Source organism: Bufo gargarizans, chromosome 11, assembly GCF_014858855.1.
Source record: "Bufo gargarizans isolate SCDJY-AF-19 chromosome 11, ASM1485885v1, whole genome shotgun sequence".
NCBI lineage: Eukaryota > Metazoa > Chordata > Amphibia > Anura > Bufonidae > Bufo > Bufo gargarizans.
In genome coordinates this window covers 96,937,293-96,960,532 of record NC_058090.1, presented here as the reverse complement: position 1 = coordinate 96,960,532, position 23,240 = coordinate 96,937,293, and the positions used below count along the sequence as shown (strand labels likewise).

The window sequence follows — 23,240 nt, the reverse complement described above, 5'->3', positions numbered from 1 at the left end:
CTGGTTGTCCCATAATATTCTGAAAAACCAAGAGACTGCACCCTGAAAGCACAAAGAAGACATAAACATCCATGTGTTTTCCATCAGTTTTCTTCTCATGACCATAAATCATTAGTCAGGACTCGAGATAGGAAACTTACTGTGTAAGGAGCTTCTGGTGCTATTAAATTAAAGCAGCTGAAAAGCTTCTGGGTGGAGCCCCCTGTACGATGGACTATTTCACTGCAAAGTCCTGTCTTATCATTTCATGGCTGTTATGAGGGACCAGGAGGGCCAAGCAGTCTTCCTCTATTACTCTAGGTCAAGGTGAGCCTCAGCAGTTGGCCTTGATAACGTGGCTTATCAGAGAATTGTTTCATTATAAACCTTTTAAGAAGAAGAGCGAGAGAAAGGGCAAAAGACCTGAGCGTATTTTCTGTAGATGTGGACCTCCAGGGATCTCAAGATGGCTCAGATATGTAAGAATTGGCCCGGAGCCATCGTTTGAGTTATGACTGACGTTTCTGTAGTTATAGACCTGACAGGGCTGCATTAAACATGGTAGGCCTCTGGTACGGAGGAGGCCGTTATATCGAGTTTCATTGTTTTTCCGAGGAGTAAGATAAAGCTAGGAATGTTTTATGGATCTAGCATACCTCGCCTGAAAGATGGATGTTAAGAAAAAAAATAATAATAATTAAGAAGTTATGGGAAAAATGTAGGAGTCCTCTGTACATCATGATGGGAGTTTCACCTAAGCTTGGGTAACTGTGTGGTGTCTCCAAAATGATGGCTTTGGCTAGTTTCTGGACCTCCTCTTGAATCAGATTGAGCTGTAATACCAGACATTGCCCAAGGGCAGGGCCGTATCTATCGCAGGGCAAAAGGGGCAGCTGCCCCAGGCCCAGTTGCTCCCGGGAGGGGGGCGCAAGGCAACTGCCTCTTGAGCCCCGCTGGCCACTGGAGGACCTTTCATGGGTCCATACTTTGTTAACTAAGTAGCAGGACATGTAGGGCATACATGTGGGATGTCCTTGCACTTACTATTGTTTCTGGGCGCCGCTCCGTAGCACCGCTGTGGCCCCCGTTACATTCTCCCGCGCTGTATGCTAAGTAACAGCATCGGAACACCAGGGAGGAGACATCAGCTTTTTTCCCTGGGCGTTCCTTCTCCCTGGCTTGGAGAAAAGAAATCTCACCTTCTCTCTGGCTGTGACGTTCTGCGCTGCGATTGGACAGCGCTACAGCCAGGGAGAAGGAACGCCCAGGGAGAGAAGCAGATGTTTCCTCCCTGGTGTTCCGATGCTGTTACTTAGCATACAGCGCGGGAGAATGTAACGGGGGCCACAGCAGAACAACGGAGCAGCACACAGAAATAATAGTAAGTGCAGGGACATCCCCCATGTATGCCCTACATGTCCTGCTACTTAGTTAATAAAGTGTGGACCCATGAATGCAGCAGCGGCACTTGTGTTCTCCCTCTTACCCAGGGTCCAATCAATATTAAAGACGACCCTGCCTGAGGGCAAGGGGGATGCTGTTTCTAGAAGAAAGCAGCCATGTCTGTCCTCATACAATTCCTTTATGCCTCACCTTTCATGGCATGGTCATCCCAACCATCTAACAAGACACCTTGTAAGCAGTCCCCATATAAGACTCCACTATTTCCAATAGTAGGTAGTTTGACTGACTCCTCCAGGTCTTTGGATTCTGTGTGGCAGTATGATCTGGGCGCTGTATGGCGGTATTATGTGGGAATGGGTCTCCACATTCCTGCTCTAGGAGTAAAGATGGATTTCTTTGAATGAGTTACCAACTGCAACGGGAAAGGTGGGAGCAGTGAGAGGTCTCCCCAAAGCAATGCAGTCTATGGGACATTGCAGTGCAGAGCTTTAACCCTCTCCAGACAGTATCACACATGATAGGATTAGATACACCAGCTTAACAGACAGTATCACTCACGATAAGCTTAGATACACAGCTCAGCAGACAGTATCACACAGGATAGGATTAGATACACAGCTCAGCAGACAGTATCACACATGATAGGATTAGATACACCAGCTTAGCAGACAGTATCACTCACGATAAGCTTAGATACACAGCTCAGCAGACAGTATCACACAGGATAGGATTAGATACACAGCTCAGCAGACAGTATCACACAGGATAGGATTAGATACATAGCTCAGCAGACAGTATCACACAGGATAGGATTAGATACATAGCTCAGCAGACAGTATCACACAGGATAGGATTAGATACACAGCTCAGCAGACAGTATCACACAGGAGGGGATTAGATACATAGCTCAGCAGATAGTATCACACAGGATAGGATTAGATACATAGCTCAGCAGTCAGTATGACACAGGACAGGATTAGATACACAGCTCAGCAGACAGTATCACACAGGACTGGATTAGATACATAGCCCAGCAGACAGTATCACACAGGATAGGATTAGATACACAGCTCAGCAGACAGTATCACACATGATAGGATTAGATACACAGCTCAGCAGGCAGTATCACACAGGATAGGATTAGATACACAGCTCAGCAGACAGTATCACTCACGATAAGCTTAGATACACAGCTCAGCAGCACTGTCCCCTGCAGGTAAGTCCCGGCATGTGCTCTTCTCTCAGCCTCCCCTCCTTCCTCAGGTAATTCTCAGGTTCTAAAGTCTTAGTTTTCTTCCATGAGTTTCTGCCTAATCCTGGGGAAAAAATGTCCCCCCCCCCCCCCCGATCCTGAGCTGAATTAAGGAGGGTCCGCCTGGTAGGTGGCTGAGGGATAAATATGGTGTGTGGACATTTTTATTGGTGTCTCTAAGTGTTTATTAATGTGGCCATCAGCGAGCTGTGTGTCCAGGGGGATGATGAGAGTTGCACAGCCCCTCCCTATCCCAGGCTGATGCCTTTGATGAGAGGAGTCTTCACAAGGAGGGGCAGTAGCATCACTTCACTAGTAGTGCTAGATGAGCTCACAGCTATGATCTTCCAGGACCAGCAGTGAAGTGCTGGTGGGGACCTCCTGGAAGATGGGGGCTTTGCACAGAAGCCACCGCCTGAGATCCCATGTGGATTCTACGACGGTTGTGGAGATGGTCGTGCAATGTCCCACCTCCTGGATCCTGGCGGGCCTCATGGTCTTCCTTCTGTCGGGTGCGGTGACCTCTTGTCCGGAGTTCTGCAGGTGTTACGGGACCCTGATGCAGTGCTTGGAGCCCAACACTATCAGCAACATCTCGCTCTTCAGAGACGTGGAGAACATCACGGAAGCGTGAGTGTATTGTCTTACTGAACTTCTAGAGGGAGAAGGGGGTTCTGTGGAAGGTTCTGTCTAAACTTTGTTCTTGAGCCTGAAAACAAGTGAGACGGGGAAGACTGGTGGTACAGAGACCAGATCCGAAGACTGAGCCAAAGAGCTCGCAATCAAAGCAGTGAGAGATAGAAACATAGACACCTATATAGATAGACTGGAAAGGAGATGAATAGATAGATATCAGATAGATAGATAATGTACAAACCCAGAACAGAGACTCAGTTTAACCAACTTGATAGGTCCTCAACTGGGCGCCTCTTTAAACTACTGTATATAGTTTGTACGTCCTAATACCTGCAATTCTGCTGGATCAGATCAGACCGAAAAAAATATAGCAATAGTAACAAACAATAGACACAGAAATTTTTATATGAGATCTATCTATCTATCTATCTATCTCCTATCTATCTATCTATCTATCCCATATCTATCTATCTATCTATCTATCTATCTATCTATCTCATATCTATCTATCTATCTATCTATCTCATATCTATCTATCTATCTATCTATCTATCTATCTATCTCATATCTATCTATCTATCTCATATCTATCTCATATCTATCTATCTCATATCTATCATATCTATTATCTATCTCATATCTATCTATCTATCTCATATCTATCTATCTCATATCTATCTATCTATCTATCTATCTATCTCATATCTATCTATCTCATATCTATCTATCTCATATCTATCTATCTATCTATCTATCTATCTATCTATCTCATATCTATCTATCTATCTCATATCTATCTATCTATCTCATATCTATCTATCTCATATCTATCTCATATCTATCTCATATCTATCTATCTATCCCATATCTATCTATCTATCTATCTATCTATCTATCTCATATCTATCTATCTCATATCTATCATATCTATTATCTATCTCATATCTATCTATCTATCTCATATCTATCTATCTCATATCTATCTCATATCTATCATATCTATTATCTATCTCATATCTATCTATCTATCTCCTATCTATCTATCTATCTATCTCATATCTATCTCCTATCTATCTATCTATCTATCTATCTATCTATCTATCTATCTCATATCTATCTCATATCTATCTATCTATCCCATATCTATCTATCTATCTATCTATCTATCTATCTATCTCATATCTATCTATCTCATATCTATCTATCTCCTATCTATCTATCTATCTATCCCATATCTATCTATCTATCTATCTATCTATCTCATATCTATCTATCTCCTATCTATCTATCTATCTATCTATCTATCTATCTCATATCTATCTATCTATCTATCTATCTCATATCTATCTATCTATCTATCTATCTCATATCTATCTCCTATCTATCTATCTATCTATCTATCTATCTATCTCATATCTATCTATCTATCTATCTATCTATCTGTCTCATATCTATCTCATATCTATCTATCTCCTATCTATCTATCTCCTATCTATCTATCTATCTATCTATCTATCTATCTCATTTCTATCTATCTCATATCTATCTATCTATCTATCTCATATCTATCTATCTATCTCATATCTATCTATCTCATATCTATCTCCTATCTATCTATCTATCTATCTATCTCATATCTATCTATCTCCTATCTATCTATCTATCTATCTATCTCATTTCTATCTATCTCCTATCTATCTATCTATCTATCTATCTCATATCTATCTCCTATCTATCTATCTATCTATCTCATATCTATCTCCTATCTATCTATCTATCTCATATCTATCTATCTATCTCATATCTATCTCATATCTATCTATCTAAATGAAATCAGCTTTATTGGCAGGACTAAATACATTTTAGCATTGCCAAAGCAAGTGGGAAATAATTGGGTAGGGTTGGGGGATGTCCATGGTACATCAGGCTCCTCTCTATGGCAGGCAGTGATACATTGTGCTGCTGTGGCCGCTGTGTTCTCCTCCTCCTCCTCCATGGAGGTGACGTCTGGACAGAGATCAGTCAGTCTCCCTCACTGCTGTCTATCTTTATCTATCTTTTATCACAGATGCAGTTTCAAGTATTTGAATACAAAGTATGTTTGGGGACAATAGATTTGGATTGTTATGAATGAACTGGAATACTTGTGATAATGATCCCATCAGATGCAGTTTATTCTAATGTTCTGTGCATTTAGTGGCACCCCCCCCCCCCCTAATGACAATGCCCCCCTGCTGCGCCTGACTTATTAATGGGCTGTCTTGAGAGGGAGTTCCGGCACTCGCCCGCTCTGATGGATTGCCCCCCGAGGTGCAGTGTTTGTGTACTACAGGAGCACTCGAGGGTCGCTCCACAACAGTTGGGGCTGAATAGAAGCAGCGGCGCTGGGCGTCATACAGCGGCAGCGATCCAGCCGGGTTCTCCGGAAATATCCGCTGAGAGAACTATTTATTTATTGTAATGATGTATATATGTAAGGAGTATCAGACTGGAGATATAGTCAGAAATATCTTCATATCTGCCCCTGTCCATCTCATACCCGTCTATCCAATAATGATAATAGCATCCATTTATATAGCGCTGTACATATCCAGAGGGTTCATGTACAAAACAATGGACATCACAAAGTTACAGGGTAATATACAAGTGATAGGCTGGGGGCGAGGGCCGGCTCCCAAGAGCTTGCAATCTGTGAGGAAGTGGGGGGGACACAACAGGTACAATCTATCTCCTATCAACCAATGAAGCTTTACTGTCAGGTCTAAATCCAAAGCTTGTGGGAAACGGGGGCTGAGAAATGGGGACACACCCGGGGTCAGTGTATAGGAGTCCGCGGCGTATATCTATCTATCTGATGTCTATCTATCTATCTATCTATCTCATATCTATCTATCTATCTATCTATCTATCTATCTCATATCTATCTATCTATCTATCTATCTATCTATCTCCTATCTATCTATCTATCTATCTATCTATCTATCTATCTATCTATCTCCTATCTATCTATCTCATATCTATCTATCTATCTATCTATCTATCTCCTATCTATCTATCTCATATCTATCTATCTATCTATCTATCTATCTATCTATCTATCTCCTATCTATCTATCTATCTATCTATCTCCTATCTATCTATCTCATATCTATCTCCTATCTATCTCCTATCTATCTATCTATCTATCTATCTATCTCATATCTATCTCATATCTATCTATCTATCTATCTATCTATCTATCTATCTCATTTCTATCTATCTATCTCCTATCTATCTCATATCTATCTATCTCATATCTATCTATCTAAATCAAATCAGCTTTATTGGCAGGACTAAATACATTTTAGCATTGCCAAAGCAAGTGGGAAATAATTGGGTAGGGTTGGGGGGTGTCCATGGTATATCAGGCTCCTCTCTATGGCAGGCAGTAATACATTGTGCTGCTGTGGCCGTTGTGTCCTCCTCCTCCTCCATGGAGGTGACGTCTGGGCAGAGATCAGTCAGTCTCCCTCACTGCTGTCTATCTTTATCTATCTTTTATCACAGATGCAGTTTCAAGTATTTGAATACAAAGTATGTTTGGGGACAATAGATTTGGATTGTTATGAATGAACTGGAATACTTGTGATAATGATCCCATCAGATGCAGTTTATTCTAATGTTCCGTGCATTTAGTGGCACCCCCCCCCCCCCTAATGACAATGCCCCCCTGCTGCGCCTGACTTATTAATGGGCTGTCTTGAGAGGGAGTTCCGGCACTCGCCCGCTCTGATGGATTGCCCCCCGAGGTGCAGTGTTTGTGTACTACAGGAGCACTCGAGGGTCGCTCCACAACAGTTGGGGCTGAATAGAAGCAGCGGCGCTGGGCGTCATACAGCGGCAGCGATCCAGCCGGGTTCTCCGGAAATATCCGCTGAGAGAACTATTTATTTATTGTAATGATGTATATATGTAAGGAGTATCAGACTGGAGATATAGTCAGAAATATCTTCATATCTGCCCCTGTCCATCTCATACCCGTCTATCCAATAATGATAATAGCATCCATTTATATAGCGCTGTACATATCCAGAGGGTTCATGTACAAAACAATGGACATCACAAAGTTACAGGGTAATATACAAGTGATAGGCTGGGGGCGAGGGCCGGCTCCCAAGAGCTTGCAATCTGTGAGGAAGTGGGGGGGACGCAACAGGTACAATCTATCTCCTATCAACCAATGAAGCTTTACTGTCAGGTCTAAATCCAAAGCTTGTGGGAAACGGGGGCTGAGAAATGGGGACACACCCGGGGTCAGTGTATAGGAGTCCGCGGCGTATATCTATCTATCTGATGTCTATCTATCTATCTATCTATCTCATATCTATCTATCTATCTATCTATCTATCTCATATCTATCTATCTATCTCATATCTATCTATCTATCTCATATCTATCTATCTCATATCTATCTATCTATCTATCTATCTATCTATCTATTATCTATCTATCTCATATCTATCTATCTCCTATCTATCTATCTATCTATTATCTATCTATCTCATATCTATCTATCTCATATCTATCTATCTCATATCTATCTATCTATTATCTATCTATCTATCTATCTCATATCTATCTATCTATCTATCTCCTATCTATCTATCTATCTATCTATCTATCTATCTATCTCATATCTATCTATCTCATATCTATCTATCTGTCTATCTGATGTCTATCTATCTATCTATCTATCTATCTATCTATCTCATATCTATCTATCTATCTATCTCCTATCTATCTATCTATCTATCTATCTATCTATCTATCTATCTCATATCTATCTATCTCATATCTATCTATCTGTCTATCTGATGTCTATCTATCTATCTATCTATCTCATATCTATCTATCTCATATCTATCTATCTATCTATCTATCTATCTATCTATTATCTATCTATCTCATATCTATCTATCTATCTATCTATCTATCTCATATCTATCTATCTATCTATCTATCTCATATCTATCTATCTATCTCATATCTATCTATCTCATATCTATCTATCTATCTATCTCATATCTATCTATCTATCTATCTATCTATCTATCTCCTATCTATCTATCTCATATCTATCTATCTATCTATCTATCTCCTATCTATCTCATATCTATCTATCTATCTCCTATCTATCTATCTCATATCTATCTCATATCTATCTATCTATCTATCTATCTATCTCATATCTATCTATCTATCTATCTCCTATCTATCTCATATCTATCTATCTATCTATCTATCTATCTAATATCTATCTATCTATCTATCTCATATCTATCTCATATCTATCTATCTATCTATCTCCTATCTATCTATCTATCTCATATCTATCTATCTATCTATCTATCTCATATCTATCTCATATCTATCTATCTCATATCTATCTATCTATCTATCTCCTATCTATCTATCTATCTCATATCTATCTATCTATCTGTCTATCTGATGTCTATCTATCTATCTATCTATCTCATATCTATCTATCTATCTCCTATCTATCTATCTATCTATCTATCTATCTATCTCATATCTATCTATCTCATATCTATCTATCTGTCTATCTGATGTCTATCTATCTATCTATCTCATATCTATCTATCTCATATCTATCTATCTATCTATCTATCTATCTATTATCTATCTATCTCATATCTATCTATCTATCTATCTATCTATCTATCTCATATCTATCTATCTATCTATCTATCTATCTCATATCTATCTATCTATCTCATATCTATCTATCTCATATCTATCTATCTATCTATCTATCTCATATCTATCTATCTATCTATCTATCTATCTATCTCCTATCTATCTATCTCATATCTATCTATCTATCTATCTATCTATCTCCTATCTATCTCATATCTATCTATCTATCTCCTATCTATCTCATATCTATCTATCTCATATCTATCTATCTATCTATCTCCTATCTATCTATCTATCTCATATCTATCTATCTATCTATCTCATATCTATCTATCTATCTATCTATCTAATATCTATCTATCTATCTATCTCATATCTATCTCATATCTATCTATCTATCTATCTCCTATCTATCTATCTATCTCATATCTATCTATCTATCTATCTATCTCATATCTATCTCATATCTATCTATCTATCTCATATCTATCTATCTATCTATCTCATATCTATCTATCTATTTATCTATCTATCTATCTCATATCTATCTATCTATCTCATATCTATCTATCTATCTCATATCTATCTATCTCATATCTATCTCCTATCTATCTATCTCATATCTATCTATCTATCTCCTATCTATCTATTATCTATCTATCTCCTATCTATCTATCTCATATCTATCTACTATCTATCTATCTACTATCTATCTATCTATCTCATATATTATCTATCTATCTCCTATATCTATCTATCTCATATCTACTATCTATCTCCTATCTATCTATCTATCTATCTCATATCTATCTATCTATCTATCTCTATCTATCTATCTATCTATCTCATATCTATCTATCTATCTATCTATCTCCTATCTATCTATCTATCTCATATCTCTATCTATCTCTATCTATCTCTATCTCATCTATCTATCTATCTATCTATCTATCTATCTCATATCTATCTATCTCATATCTATCATATCTATCTCATATCTATCTATCTATCTATCTATCTCTCTATCTATCTCATATCTATCTATCTCTCTATCTCATATCTATCTATCTCATATCTATCTATCTCATATCTATCTATCTCATATCTATCTATCTATATCTATCTATCTATCATATCTATCTATCTATCTCATATCTATCTATCTATCTCATATCTCTATCTATCTATCTCATATCTATCTATCTATCTCATATCTATCTATCTATCTATCTATCTCATATCTATCTATCTATCTATCTATCTATCTATCTATCTCATATCTATCTATCTCATATCTATCTATCTCATATCTCATATCTATCTATCTATCTATCTATCTATCTATCTATCTATCTATCTATCTATCTATCTATCTATCTTAGTATAATGGTTGTCTGTGAGCTGAGATCTGTTCCAGTGAAGGGCAATGAAGCCGCTAATGCATCAACCACCTTTTTCATGAGATATCTATGATTTGGATAATACATCTTGTCACTGTAACATCCCCGGTGGTCTAGGGCAGTGAGAGGGCAGTTATAAAATCCCTTGCGGTCTAAAGCGGACCATACACCTTTAAGTTTTCCAAATCTGACGATTTTGGAGGCGCCAGCCAATCATCTGTTATGCATGGAGTGCCCGACATTTCCCATGGCAGATGTTCTATTGGATTTCTACATGCCCGATCCATGGACATCAAGGGAGAGAAGTCACCCCCAGAGGTATCGGGCAGCGGATTCTATGCCCCATTCAGAAGACATGTCCACTTGGCGGAGCTGGGCGTGCATGTGTATGGCGGGCTCAGGAGGTATCGCTGTTACTCTGAAGCACTCGGGCCACAGCTACCTGAATTGCATTCCCAGACTTTTATTCCTTGGTGGTCTAGGGCAGTGAAGTGGTCAGTGGTAAATTCAGACTACTCCTTAGAACCTAAAACATGAGGCCCTGTACAGTTGCCTAGTTTGCCATCTTTTTTTTTTCAGATTTTTTTTGTGTGTGACTGCGAACACAGCGGTCAATTATTCCTATATTTCTAGGAGGAATAACAGAGGGACATAACAATTCAGAGTAAAAAAAAAGAAATTCAAGTATTTCCTAAAGGTAGTTCCCCAAACCGTTACTCCGCCATTAGACTGCCCAGTAAGGAAAGTGCTGGCCGTTCCCTGTCTGTACGTGTTGTACCGTAGCTGTGAGCTTAAATGCCTCTGTAATTCATTTCAGACTATAGCGGCGTCTGTCCGGAGGGATAGAAAATAAATGTACTAGGAGGTCCGCTAACACCTCACTGACGGCCAGTAAAGGGGAGCTCCACCAGATGACGGTACCACCGGGCGTGAGCAGTCCGTGCGGTCACAAATGGCACAGCATCTGTGGGGGCCACAGATCGTCTGGTAACTGACGAGAGAATCTTAATATGAATTGCATAGCGGTATTATTTATTAGATCACGGTATGTACGGTGCCACTATTTGGTCACTATATGTTGGTATTATTTGAGCACTGTATTACGGTGTTTACCACCATAGCTACGGTACATCAAGTGACTTCTGTAGTGTACAGAGGTGACTATTATTAAGGCTGCTATATGGAAGCATTATATGGCGCTGTTATCTGGTCACTATATTATGGTGTTTACAATGATGGGTATTGTACATCATGTAAGTTATGAAGTGTACGGTGGTGACAACATAGTATAGCAGCATTATTTAAGCTACTCTATGGGTGCATTATATAGCCATGGTATGGCGCTGTTATTTGGGCCCCATACTGTGTGGCACTTCTGGTATGATTGGTTGCACATGGTATGACGGTATATAGGACAATAGAAGGGGCACCATCACAAATAAGGCTGGCGTTTATGGGTTGTACAGTTTGCAAGTGGTGTATCCAAGCTTATCATATGCATTTTTGTGTTCTGCGCTAGTGTATCCAGGCCTATCGTGTGTCGTACTGTCTGCTGAGCTGCGTATCTAAGTCTCTCATATGGGATACCATCTGCTGAGCCATTTTATCTGAGCCTATCATGTGAGATATCAACTGCTGAGCTGGTGTATCTAAGCCTATCGTGTGTCATACTGTCTGCTGAGCTGGTGTATCTAAGCCTATCGAGTGTCGTACTGTCTGCTGAGCTGCGTATCTAAGTTTCTCATATGGGATACCATCTGCTGAGCCATTTTATCTGAGCCTATCATGTGTGAGATCATCTGCTGAGCTGGTGTATCTAAGCCTATCATGTGTGATACCATCTGCTGAGCTGGTGTATCTAAGCCTATCGTGTGTGATACCATCTGCTGAGCTGGTGTATCTAAGCCTATCATATCTGTTGTAACCAGGGGTCAAGTCCTGGGAAAAAAAGTGTGGGAACTCACCCAAGATCCACTGCAACCCCCCCCCCCTCCAAAAAAAAAAAAAAAAAGCACAGAAAATCTAGCACGCTGTAATTTGTGTAGCTGCGGACTGAGCCAAATGTACACATTGTGATCAAAACACAATATCACAGTGCCATCCTCTCCCCCTGTCCCCTAATGTGCCAGTATCAAGTTCCTCTCTCCTACCCCCTTCATGTGCCAGTATCATGGCGCCAATAGCCCGCCTCCCCCGTGGCAGTAAAGTAACAGTCCTGTATTTAAAAAAAAAAAAAAAAACACTTTTAGAAAAGTTTGTCATGGGATTCGAACTCATGACCCCTACACATCAGAGGCAAGGAATTTACCCTCACAGCCATGAATGCTGTCTAGGTAGTTGCTTAAAAAAAAATATATAAGACTTCTACTGTAGGTAACTTTGCCCACTGTGTGTGGATGTAGCAGAGCTGGGTGTGTTGGGGCAGCTGTCATGTGTATGGTTGTACACTAGGTATCAGTACACTAGGTATCAGTAGGAGTCTTAAAAAAAAAAAAGAAATTCAAGTATTTCCTAAAGGTAGTTCCCCAAACCGTTACTCCGCCATTAGACTGCCCAGTAAGGAAAGTGCTGGCCGTCCCCTGTCTGTACGTGTTGTACCGTAGCTGTGAGCTTAAATGCCTCTGTAATTCATTTCAGACTATAGCGGCGTCTCTCCGGAGGGATAGGGAGCTCCACCAGATGACGGTACCACCGGGCGTGAGCAGTCCGTGCGGTCACAAATGGCACAGCATCTGTGGGGGCCACAGATCGTCTGGTAACTGACGAGAGAATCTTAATATGAATTGCATAGCGGTATTATTTATTAGATCACGGTATGTACGGTGCCACTATTTGGTCACTATATGTTGGTATTATTTGAGCACTGTATTACGGTGTTTACCAGCATAGCTACGGTACATCAAGTGACTTCTGTAGTGTACAGAGGTGACTATTATTAAGGCTGCTATATGGAAGCATTATACGGCGCTGTTATCTGGTCACTATATTATGGTGTTTACAATGATGGGTATTGTACATCATGTAAGTTATTAAGTGTACGGTGGTGACAACATAGTATAGCAGCATTATTTAAGCTACTCTATGGGTGCATTATATAGCCATGGTATGGCGCTGTTATTTGGGCCCCATACTGTGTGGCACTTCTGGTATGATTGGTTGCACATGGTATGACGGTATATAGGACAATAGAAGGGGCACCATCACAAATAAGGCTGGCGTTTATGGGTTGTACAGTTTGCAAGTGGTGTATCCAAGCTTATCATATGCATTTTTGTGTTCTGCGCTAGTGTATCCAGGCCTATCGTGTGTCGTACTGTCTGCTGAGCTGCGTATCTAAGTCTCTCATATGGGATACCATCTGCTGAGCCATTTTATCTGAGCCTATCATGTGAGATATCAACTGCTGAGCTGGTGTATCTAAGCCTATCGTGTGTCATACTGTCTGCTGAGCTGGTGTATCTAAGCCTATCGAGTGTCGTACTGTCTGCTGAGCTGCGTATCTAAGTTTCTCATATGGGATACCATCTGCTGAGCCATTTTATCTGAGCCTATCATGTGTGAGATCATCTGCTGAGCTGGTGTATCTAAGCCTATCATGTGTGATACCATCTGCTGAGCTGGTGTATCTAAGCCTATCGTGTGTGATACCATCTGCTGAGCTGGTGTATCTAAGCCTATCATATCTGTTGTAACCAGGGGTCAAGTCCTGGGAAAAAAAGTGTGGGAACTCACCCAAGATCCACTGCAACCCCCCCCCCCTCCAAAAAAAAAAAAAAAAAGCACAGAAAATCTAGCACGCTGTAATTTGTGTAGCTGCGGACTGAGCCAAATGTACACATTGTGATCAAAACACAATATCACAGTGCCATCCTCTCCCCCTGTCCCCTAATGTGCCAGTATCAAGTTCCTCTCTCCTACCCCCTTCATGTGCCAGTATCATGGCGCCAATAGCCCGCCTCCCCCGTGGCAGTAAAGTAACAGTCCTGTATTTAAAAAAAAAAAAAAAAACAACTTTTAGAAAAGTTTGTCATGGGATTCGAACTCATGACCCCTACACATCAGAGGCAAGGAATTTACCCTCACAGCCATGAATGCTGTCTAGGTAGTTGCTTAAAAAAAAATATATAAGACTTCTACTGTAGGTAACTTTGCCCACTGTGTGTGGATGTAGCAGAGCTGGGTGTGTTGGGGCAGCTGTCATGTGTATGGTTGTACACTAGGTATCAGTACACTAGGTATCAGTAGGAGTCTTAAAAAAAAAAAAACACTTTTAGAAAAGTTTCTCCTGGGATTCGAACTCATGACCTCTACACATCAGAGGCAAGGCATTTACCCCCACAGCCATGAAAGCTGTCTAGGTAGTTACTTAAAAAAAAAAAAAAAGACTTCTACTTATACCTAGTGTACTGATACCTAGTGTACAACCATACACATGACAGCTGCCCCAACACACCCAGCTCTGCTACATCCATACACAGTGGGCAGCTGTCATGTGTATGGTTGTACACTAGGTATCAGTACACTAGATATAAGTAGAAGTCTTATATTTTTTTTTTTTTTTTTTTTTTTTTTTTTTTTAAGCAACTACCTAGACAGCATTCATGGCTGTGAGGGTAAATGCCTTGCCTCTGATGTGTAGAGGTCGTGAGTTCGAATCCCAGGGACAACCTTTTCTTAATGATGAACTTCTAAATGATCTCCTATGTGTCAGCTGCGAAGTGACTGAACATACTCGCAGCATATTAGGCCGACAGAAGAAGTGAAGGAGATGAGGTCAGTAGGGGGCGGGGCGCCATGAGAGGAGTCACAGACAGCTGTGAAGCCGCTTAGCCTGCCCTGCACAGTGCGCTTCAGCCGCGTTCTCCTGGCTTGAGGCTTGAAAGGGAACGGCGTTCCTGCCATGAAAAAAGTGCAGGAACGCCGTTCCCACGCGTTCCCCCTCCACTCGACCCCTGGTTGTAACAATGTATATATTATACAGTGTTGTAGAGTTTGAGTACCTAAGCATATCTCGGGATTATCCAACATAAGGTGGCTGGCCTGGGGTGTATCTAAGCCTATCATGTGTGATACTGTCTCGGAGAACCATGGAGCACTACACCCCCCCATCAGGGGAGAGCTGGGAAGACCAGTCCTCCCAGTCTGTGATTTTCCTGGAGATTTGAGCACTTACAGGCCGGTTATTCATAAGATGCAGAATTTTTGAAACCCAGGTGTTGACTGTACCCACAGGGAGCGGCAAAAGGTTAAATTCTGAGCAGGATCACCGTGTGAGGATGATTGAAGGCTTTTAACAGGACCACAAAGCTCAGGAGTTTGGTTACCTCTCCCCCAGGGGAGCCTGTGATTGGCACCGAGAAGAAAAAAGTCCGGGTCCGGAACGTCCATCAGACTGCCCACACACAGTACTGAGCTGGTGGTCTCTTCCAAGGACAGTATATATGTGTGTATGGAGCGTGTAGGCAGTGGTGGTGGATGATGGTGGTGATATGGGGGCTGGGGGGATGACACACGACTGCTGCCTTGCATATTGGGACATATCACTTTACAGGGCTTTTAAGTTGAGTGTGTTGTTTATACATAGAAATGCCTCAGTGTGGAGAGATTCATCTGTGACCGGGGACCCTACACCAGACCGGCGGCGATCCAACCTGTCATGGTGATGATGGTGAATGTTTGAGGGTGACTCTATATCTGGTGAGATATAGAATCTTAAGAAAATTGCCCTTAATTTATATACCTTTGAAAATGAAGCAAGATCTCCACTGAGGAGTCAGAGTCCTGTGCCATAAGGATCACTAGGGTGAAGTCCAGGGGTGGACTGGCCATAGACCTACAGGGTCTCCTCTTAAGCTAAGTCTATAAAGATCTGATGCCCCCAGTGTTAAATAAGGTCAGGTGCCATCTGCAGATCCCTTCCTGAATTCAACTGTGAGTCCTCAGAGGTCATCATGGTGGTCTGGACTGAATGGAGAAGATAAGGAAAGATAACATCTACATAAGAGGGGCAGCTTCTGGGCAGTATTTTGTGCTGCACTGTGGTATTTCATTCAGCTTGGGCTACATTTTGTCCAACACTGGTATTGGTAGGCCCACGTACTTGTGTTGTACTCCCCTACAACATGGAGACACTTTTAGTTTTCGTTCCAGGGCCACTTTAATCTATCTATCTCATATCTATCCATCTAGTTATCTAGATGTAAATATCCTGACAAGGGGAGAGCAGGATGGTGTTCCCCTTCAACCTATGCCATGCTCCAGTTCCGTGAAGTCCTTTGTTGGTGTCGACAGCTCCACTTTCCACCTTGCAGGCCCCATCCTCAGGAGAGCTCCGTATTGATTTTCTATACACAGCCACATTTCTCCAACATTATATTATTTAATGGACGTCCCCTGGGGGTGAAGCTCATTAATGACCAACGTGGAGTCCTCCCCTCTCCTGTTCTGTACACATTATCTGCTCATCAGATGGACCCTGCAGTGGAGGGAACGAGGTGCAGCGCCTACCCCTAAGGCTCTTGACGTGCAGCTGTCACATATCATTTCATGGGTGTCCAAATAATTACAAATAAAAATATATTTGTCGATTAGCCACAGGCCAGCGGAATAATGGATGGAATGAAGAGGGGGCTCCTGTTTTACCAGGGTCTCCTGCCAGCACTGGTGAATACTGATAGTTAGAACCCAGAGACAAGAGGTAGAAGAGACCTACAACATATCCCTCACTGGGGGTTCCCTGTAGCGCCCTCTATTGTCAGAGCAAGTTTAGTGGAAGATTTATGACTTGGTTGACACAAATGATAAAAGGTTTAAGCTCAGCAGATCCATTATAAGCTTTCAAAGCTGGAATGAGCATTCTCCGCAATGTGCTCTAGTTACATCTCAAGCAATGCTAATGAAATTTAGGATTTCCTGTCGTGTAATGTGGCCTTAATACATACAATCCGCCCAATTTTTTTTCTTGAAAAGAAGAAAACATGACAGGACCATATATCACCTTAAAAGCCCAGATCGGTTCAACAAAACCTTTTGTAGCCAATGAGTGACCACTCACTGGAGACTCCAAATGTCCACTCCCTGGTGACCATCTGGTACATTCCCAACCCTCTCAGAACCAACCTTAGGTGTGCGGACCCGGAGAGAGTTTCCACCGGACATATAATTTGGAGGCATGACGGTCCCAGATGGCCTAGTCACTCAGATGGTGCCACCAATGCCTCATCCGATGGAGATCCAACTGTACAGGATTCAGACTTATTCCTAAGTTTATTGATTTGAGCCCCAATATAACTGCATTATTTGGGCACTATATGGTAAAGGGGTGTCAACAGAAGCTACTGCACAGGGCACTGACCCACCACAGGCCAACCCGTGATATCTTACCCTGTTTTCTTACTAGTCCCACCCAGGAGGAAATGGGATACAGCAAATATTTAGTCCCCCCTATATACCCAAGAGGAAAGCAGACTCCTTTTAGTGTTATAGACACTATTTCCTTGGTGTAGTAAGTTGCAGATGTTACTAGTTCCTTAAAAAACTCTTTCCCTTCCTGTCTACAGATGGTATCTATCACTGGAGATGGTTAGAGACATCACTCTGTGTCAGATGTCTTTAATATCCCCTTTAAAATTGCCAGCGTGAAAACTGCTTATCTTGGCTCAAGCAGTATAATAGATCTGTCATTCTATCATTAACCTTGTGCTTGCTAGTGATAATAAAGTGTTTCAGTTTCATTGAGGGCTTCTAGAACAGTCTGGGGCAAAGTTTGTTGTGGTGTCAACCTAAAAACTGATGTGAAAACAGCTTATCTTGGCCCAGGCAGTACAATAGATCTGTCATTCTATCATTAACGCTCAGCCTGCTATTCAAATAAGATGATCAACTTTCAATATGGACTTTTAGAAGAGTCTGGAGTGTAGCCAATAGATGGCATATGCGAAAACTGCTTATCTTGGTTCAGGCAGTACAAATGACCTGTCATTCTATTCTAGCATTGCCCCTATGACAGCTTGTAATATAAGATGATTCATTTTCAATGTGGGGTGTTAGAAGAGTTAGTGTTGCTTGTAGTGGTGTCAACTAGTGGCAAATGTGAAAACGGTTTATCTTGGCTCAGGCAGTACAATAGAGCTGTCATTCTATCATCAACCCACTGCCTCATAGTGATAATATGGTGTTGCAGTTTCATTGAAGGCTTTTAGAAATGTCTGGAGTGTAGCTTGTAGTGGTGTCAACTAGTGGTAAATGGTGAAAACTGCTTATCTTGGCTCAGGCAGTACAATAGATCTGTCATTTAATTAACCCTCTGTCTGCTAGTGATAACATGATGATTCAGTTTCAATGTGGACTGTCTGAAAAGTCTGAAATGTAGCTGATTGTGGTGTCAACTAGTGGCAAATGTGAAAACGGCCTATCTTGGCTCAGGCAGTACAATAAAGCTGTCATTCGATCATTAGCCTACTGCCTGCTAGTGATAATATGGTGTTGCAGTTTCATTGAAGGCTTTTAGAAGAGTCTGGAGTGTAGCTTGTAGTGGTGTCAACTAGTGGTAAATGGTGAAAACTGCTTATCTTGGCTCAGGCAGTACAATAGATCTCCTTCTATCATTAACCCTCTGATTTGTGTCCCCAGTTCATCCAGTCAGTGACAGCATGTTATACCGTCACCTGTTCTCCCTGTGGTCTATAAATGAATAGATTTCCCTGTTAACAGCTCTGGTACCACGTTTCTTTATTAATTACAAGAAGGACGCAGGCTCTTTGATCTTTCATGAGTCTGAGAAGATAGAGACGGCAAGGTCTTTAACCAATTACATTTGCAGGAGAACAGCATGGCTTCCATTAGTTACTGCTTTACAGAGCAGATAGCGCATCATTAAAGAGTCAGTCACAGATCATAATCTCAGTTAATTTATAGGTTGGGGGTAATGGAGTTTTAAAACCTCTTTAATCTCCCAGACCTTTATTGACTGGAAGGTTGATGATATCAAGCCGAAGCTACAATGCAGGACTAAATAAAAATGACTAATTAATTACGTACATTATCATCACTGTCGTAAGTGCTGATTACATCTGACTGAGGCCGATGTCTGCTAGAGGAGATAAGGAAGTGGCTGGGCTTATAGAAGAACTTTCACCATGGGGTTCCTTATAGGTTTGACCCAAGACCCAAAACAGAAGGAGGCTTATAGCAAAGATCAAAATGGGCATCTGTTATGGTACCAAGGTTATGCCTCATGGGATAGAAAAACCTATTGTTTGTCTATGGTCTTTGGATAATTCTATACTAACCAGTTCCTTTGGCGAAGGAAGTGCTACACAGGTTGTCTACCCAAGTAGAAAAGAGGGTAGAACTGACCATGGCCGGGCTCCCTCTCTCCAAAGGTCCTGGTCTGCCTCTAGTATCTAGTCTGAAAACCTACATCTTGTCCCCACTCTCCTTATTCTAGGTCTTGTAATTGGTTAAAGACTGTTCAGTCTTCTGCTTCTTGACCATCACAATTTTTTTTTGACCACCTCATCCATTATTTTACCTCCATTGACCTATAATTGGCCAAGGCCAGTGCCTACTTTGTCCACATGTCCAACCATTTTGAACAGACCTGTATTTTATGATCCCCTCATCCAGTGCACCCTTTAAGGATCCCAAAATTGTGATTGTCTCACCCATATGAGAAGAGTTGGAAGGGCTTATTGTAAATATTTTTGGTCATGGGAGGTCACGCCGCTTCCCGTTAAGCCCCACCCAACTTTTTCCCAAGAGCGGAGTAAAATTGGAAAGTTTATGTGCAAAATGCTACGTGAAAAGTGGTATACGTCCCTTGATAAATCCTACAGCTCTGTATCATAGAAACCGAGCTCTGACCCCATAAAAGATATATTATGAAATGAATCATTTTTGACCCATTAAAGATACATTTTAGGAGTTTAGTTGAGAATCACGGCCCGAACAGGTTATTCCCAACGATCTGTGTGCATTTTGGCTGTGATTTTGATCATATATCATGGCAATGATGATTTATATGGCACATCACCAGAGGGAGCAGGAAGCAGAGATAGAACATCATATATTTCCTGGATCGGGGGAGGTGGGGGGGGGGGGTCTCATATAATATTCTGGGAGCTCTCTGCATGTATAATGTACTTATTTTGTAATAAAATCTTACATTACTTGAGTCCGCTGTGAATTACGAGGAGGCCAGGGAGCTTAATGTTACACCCGCACTGTGGGAATGTACGGAGTCTGGAGATGTGATCAGAACATGTGTAGGACAAGGTATACGGCGGAATATTCTATTTACACCAGGAAGCTCGGGGACTTGTGAGCGCCATCGAATAAGGACGGCCAAGTTTAATCATTGCTCCTAATCGAATCCCAGCTGCATTAGAGGCTATTAGTGATAATCTGCTCAGTCCTAAAAGGGTTTTATCCCAGGAAGAGCCTACAGCGCTCAACCAAAAGCCTGGCCGTCAACATCAGGCTCTTTTATACAAGTGATATAACAAGAATTATTATTGTATCTTCAGTAGGTTATGAATATTTATCAGGTAATTGTAAGTTAAGCATATTATATGCACTGTATTAAGGCCCAGGCTCATAGCAACCAATTAGAGCATTGCTTTCATTTCGTAAAGTGCCCTGGAAAAATAAAAGCTGAGCTCTGATTGGTTGCTAAGGGCACCAAAGACTGTCAAAACGTCAGGCTGTATTTATTGCCCATATCAACCAATCAGAGCACAGCTTTCATTTACTAAACTGCTCTGTGAAAATGAAAGCTGAGTTCTGATTGGTTGCTATGGGACGTATATAAATTGTGGATTTTCAGCTGCATTACGGGCGGACAATACACAGTATGGAAATTTTACATATGTGCAATGCATAGCCGCAGCAAAATCCACAAATAATCCGTATATAACAAATGTAAATCTTGCTATGGATACCTCATAGATTTTTTCTGTTGCCATTTCCGTCCTGCGTGGACGTACCTTTAGACAGTTTTGATAGATGAGGCCCTCAGTGTTGGAGGGGGTTACCATGGGCCCACCAAAGAAACACATTCTGAGGGGACAACCTCTAAGACTGGAAGGTTCTCTGTGGAATATCCTCCCAAAAATGACTCCAACAGGAATTATGGTTGTCCCCTGTGTCAATCTCATTACTAAGTCACAACCTGGTGGTGCCCAGTAGAAGATCCTCAGGTCCACTCGTGGAGCACTGTGATCATGTAATGAGATTAATGAAGCTCATCCATGGTCCATTTGGTAATGCTGAGGCATGCAAAGTTCTGTGTGACTCCATGTGGCCCTCAAGGTCTGAGGTCAAGTTGGAGAAGATACACCTTAGCGACTATTTCCTAGGTTTGACTACAAGCTGAGGAATCTAATGCTATATTCGCACAGTCAATGGGAGGATGTAAGTTGTAGTCAGATAAGGCGGACCAACACTGAATTCCAGCATTGCTAGTATAAATGTTATCTGATAATTCAGACCATAGGTGGGTTAGTGCCCTGTGCAAAACCTTTCATTGTGTACGATGTGGTGCCCATATAATAGAATCGTACAGTTCCCAAATAACATTGTGGTGTCTTGCTCCAGTAATACAGCTAGACTAGGTGGCACCCCCTACAAGAGTAACAGAAGATACAGGTATATCCTGTGGACTCAGATCGCATATCCCTAAGCCTTGTGATGGTTTTTGGGGCTATTTTATAGGCTGCTATCTTGGCCCAGGCTGTATGACCTCACGCTAATCTGTCAGGTTAATTAGATCAGGTGTCATTGCTACACACATCATAGACGTGCTCTCAGAAGAATATTGCCCTAAGCTTTGGTTTGGCTTTGTGAAATGTCCATCTTCTCCCATTTTGCCTTGACACTGAAGACGGTAATATCATACAAGCCGTGAAACCCTGTGGCAGATTTATGGTTATTTAAAGAATATTGACAATGCAATTAAATGTTCGACGTTTTAATAGAAATTGGTCTGCTAATTGTCACATTTCTGGTCCATGTCTGCTCTAATGGGCGGAGAGGAGCCTGCAAATCAATTCCAGACCCTGGGATCATCTCATAATGATTTTATGAGGGGAAACCTTAGTGGTTTGTAATGGTATTGGCTGATATTATCACCTATGTGTGTCCTACTCCTCATTACTACACAGTGGGGGATTTCTGTAATCTCTCAACACAAGTTGCAACCCACTTTCCATCCTATAAACTTTAGCCTCAACTTAATGAATAATTATAAAGAGGGCAAATGGGGCAACTACACCACCTAGGGCATACTACTTGCCAACAGTCCTAATTTTGTCTGGACAATTCTGCAAACCGGGTGGAGAAATTCTCACCTCAAAAACAGGCATTTTGGGTGTGTTTGTAAGTATCACCTAGGGGCCTCCCCCAACTTTGGTAGAACCCTGATGGGCATGAATCTATGGGTTCCCTTGCTTCTAATAGCCACCCTGTGATTGTACACCTTAAGAATCTGCAGAAATCTCAGCCTACATCACTCCTGGGAGCAGGGAGCACATGGGGTGAGATGATAGAAGTGACATTACCTTGCATGAGTTGATCTGATTTGAACCCAGTCCCTGCTTTTTGCATCACTGGGTAAATTAACATTATCCATCAGGTCTCCAGAGATGGACGACTCGACTTGAGCATAACAAATATTACTTCCCTCTATTGTGCTTAATAAACCCTCCTGAGACCTGGAAACGATTCAAGAGCAAATACTATATAGGCGATGCCAAGGACACGGCAAACAACCGGCATGGGTTTAATGTATGAATATTTGATTGGACATCACTTATAATAAGGTGATCGTATGCTGAAACTCAACTCGAACGGGAGGACGTGGACTTGTTTAATGG

At 41.4% G+C, this 23,240-nt stretch overlaps 1 protein-coding gene across 1 annotated transcript in view; it reads left to right on the top strand.

The window, feature by feature from the left end:
* Window positions 1-3,023: 3,023 nt before the first annotated feature.
* The window catches only part of NTRK1 (neurotrophic receptor tyrosine kinase 1), a 67,465-nt gene continuing 47,248 nt past the window's right edge, over window positions 3,024-23,240 (top strand). Inside the window, exon 1 of the mRNA XM_044271428.1 lies at window positions 3,024-3,265. Within this exon, the coding sequence (XP_044127363.1) occupies window positions 3,024-3,265 (242 nt within the window). The remainder of the gene's footprint in view (window positions 3,266-23,240) is intronic.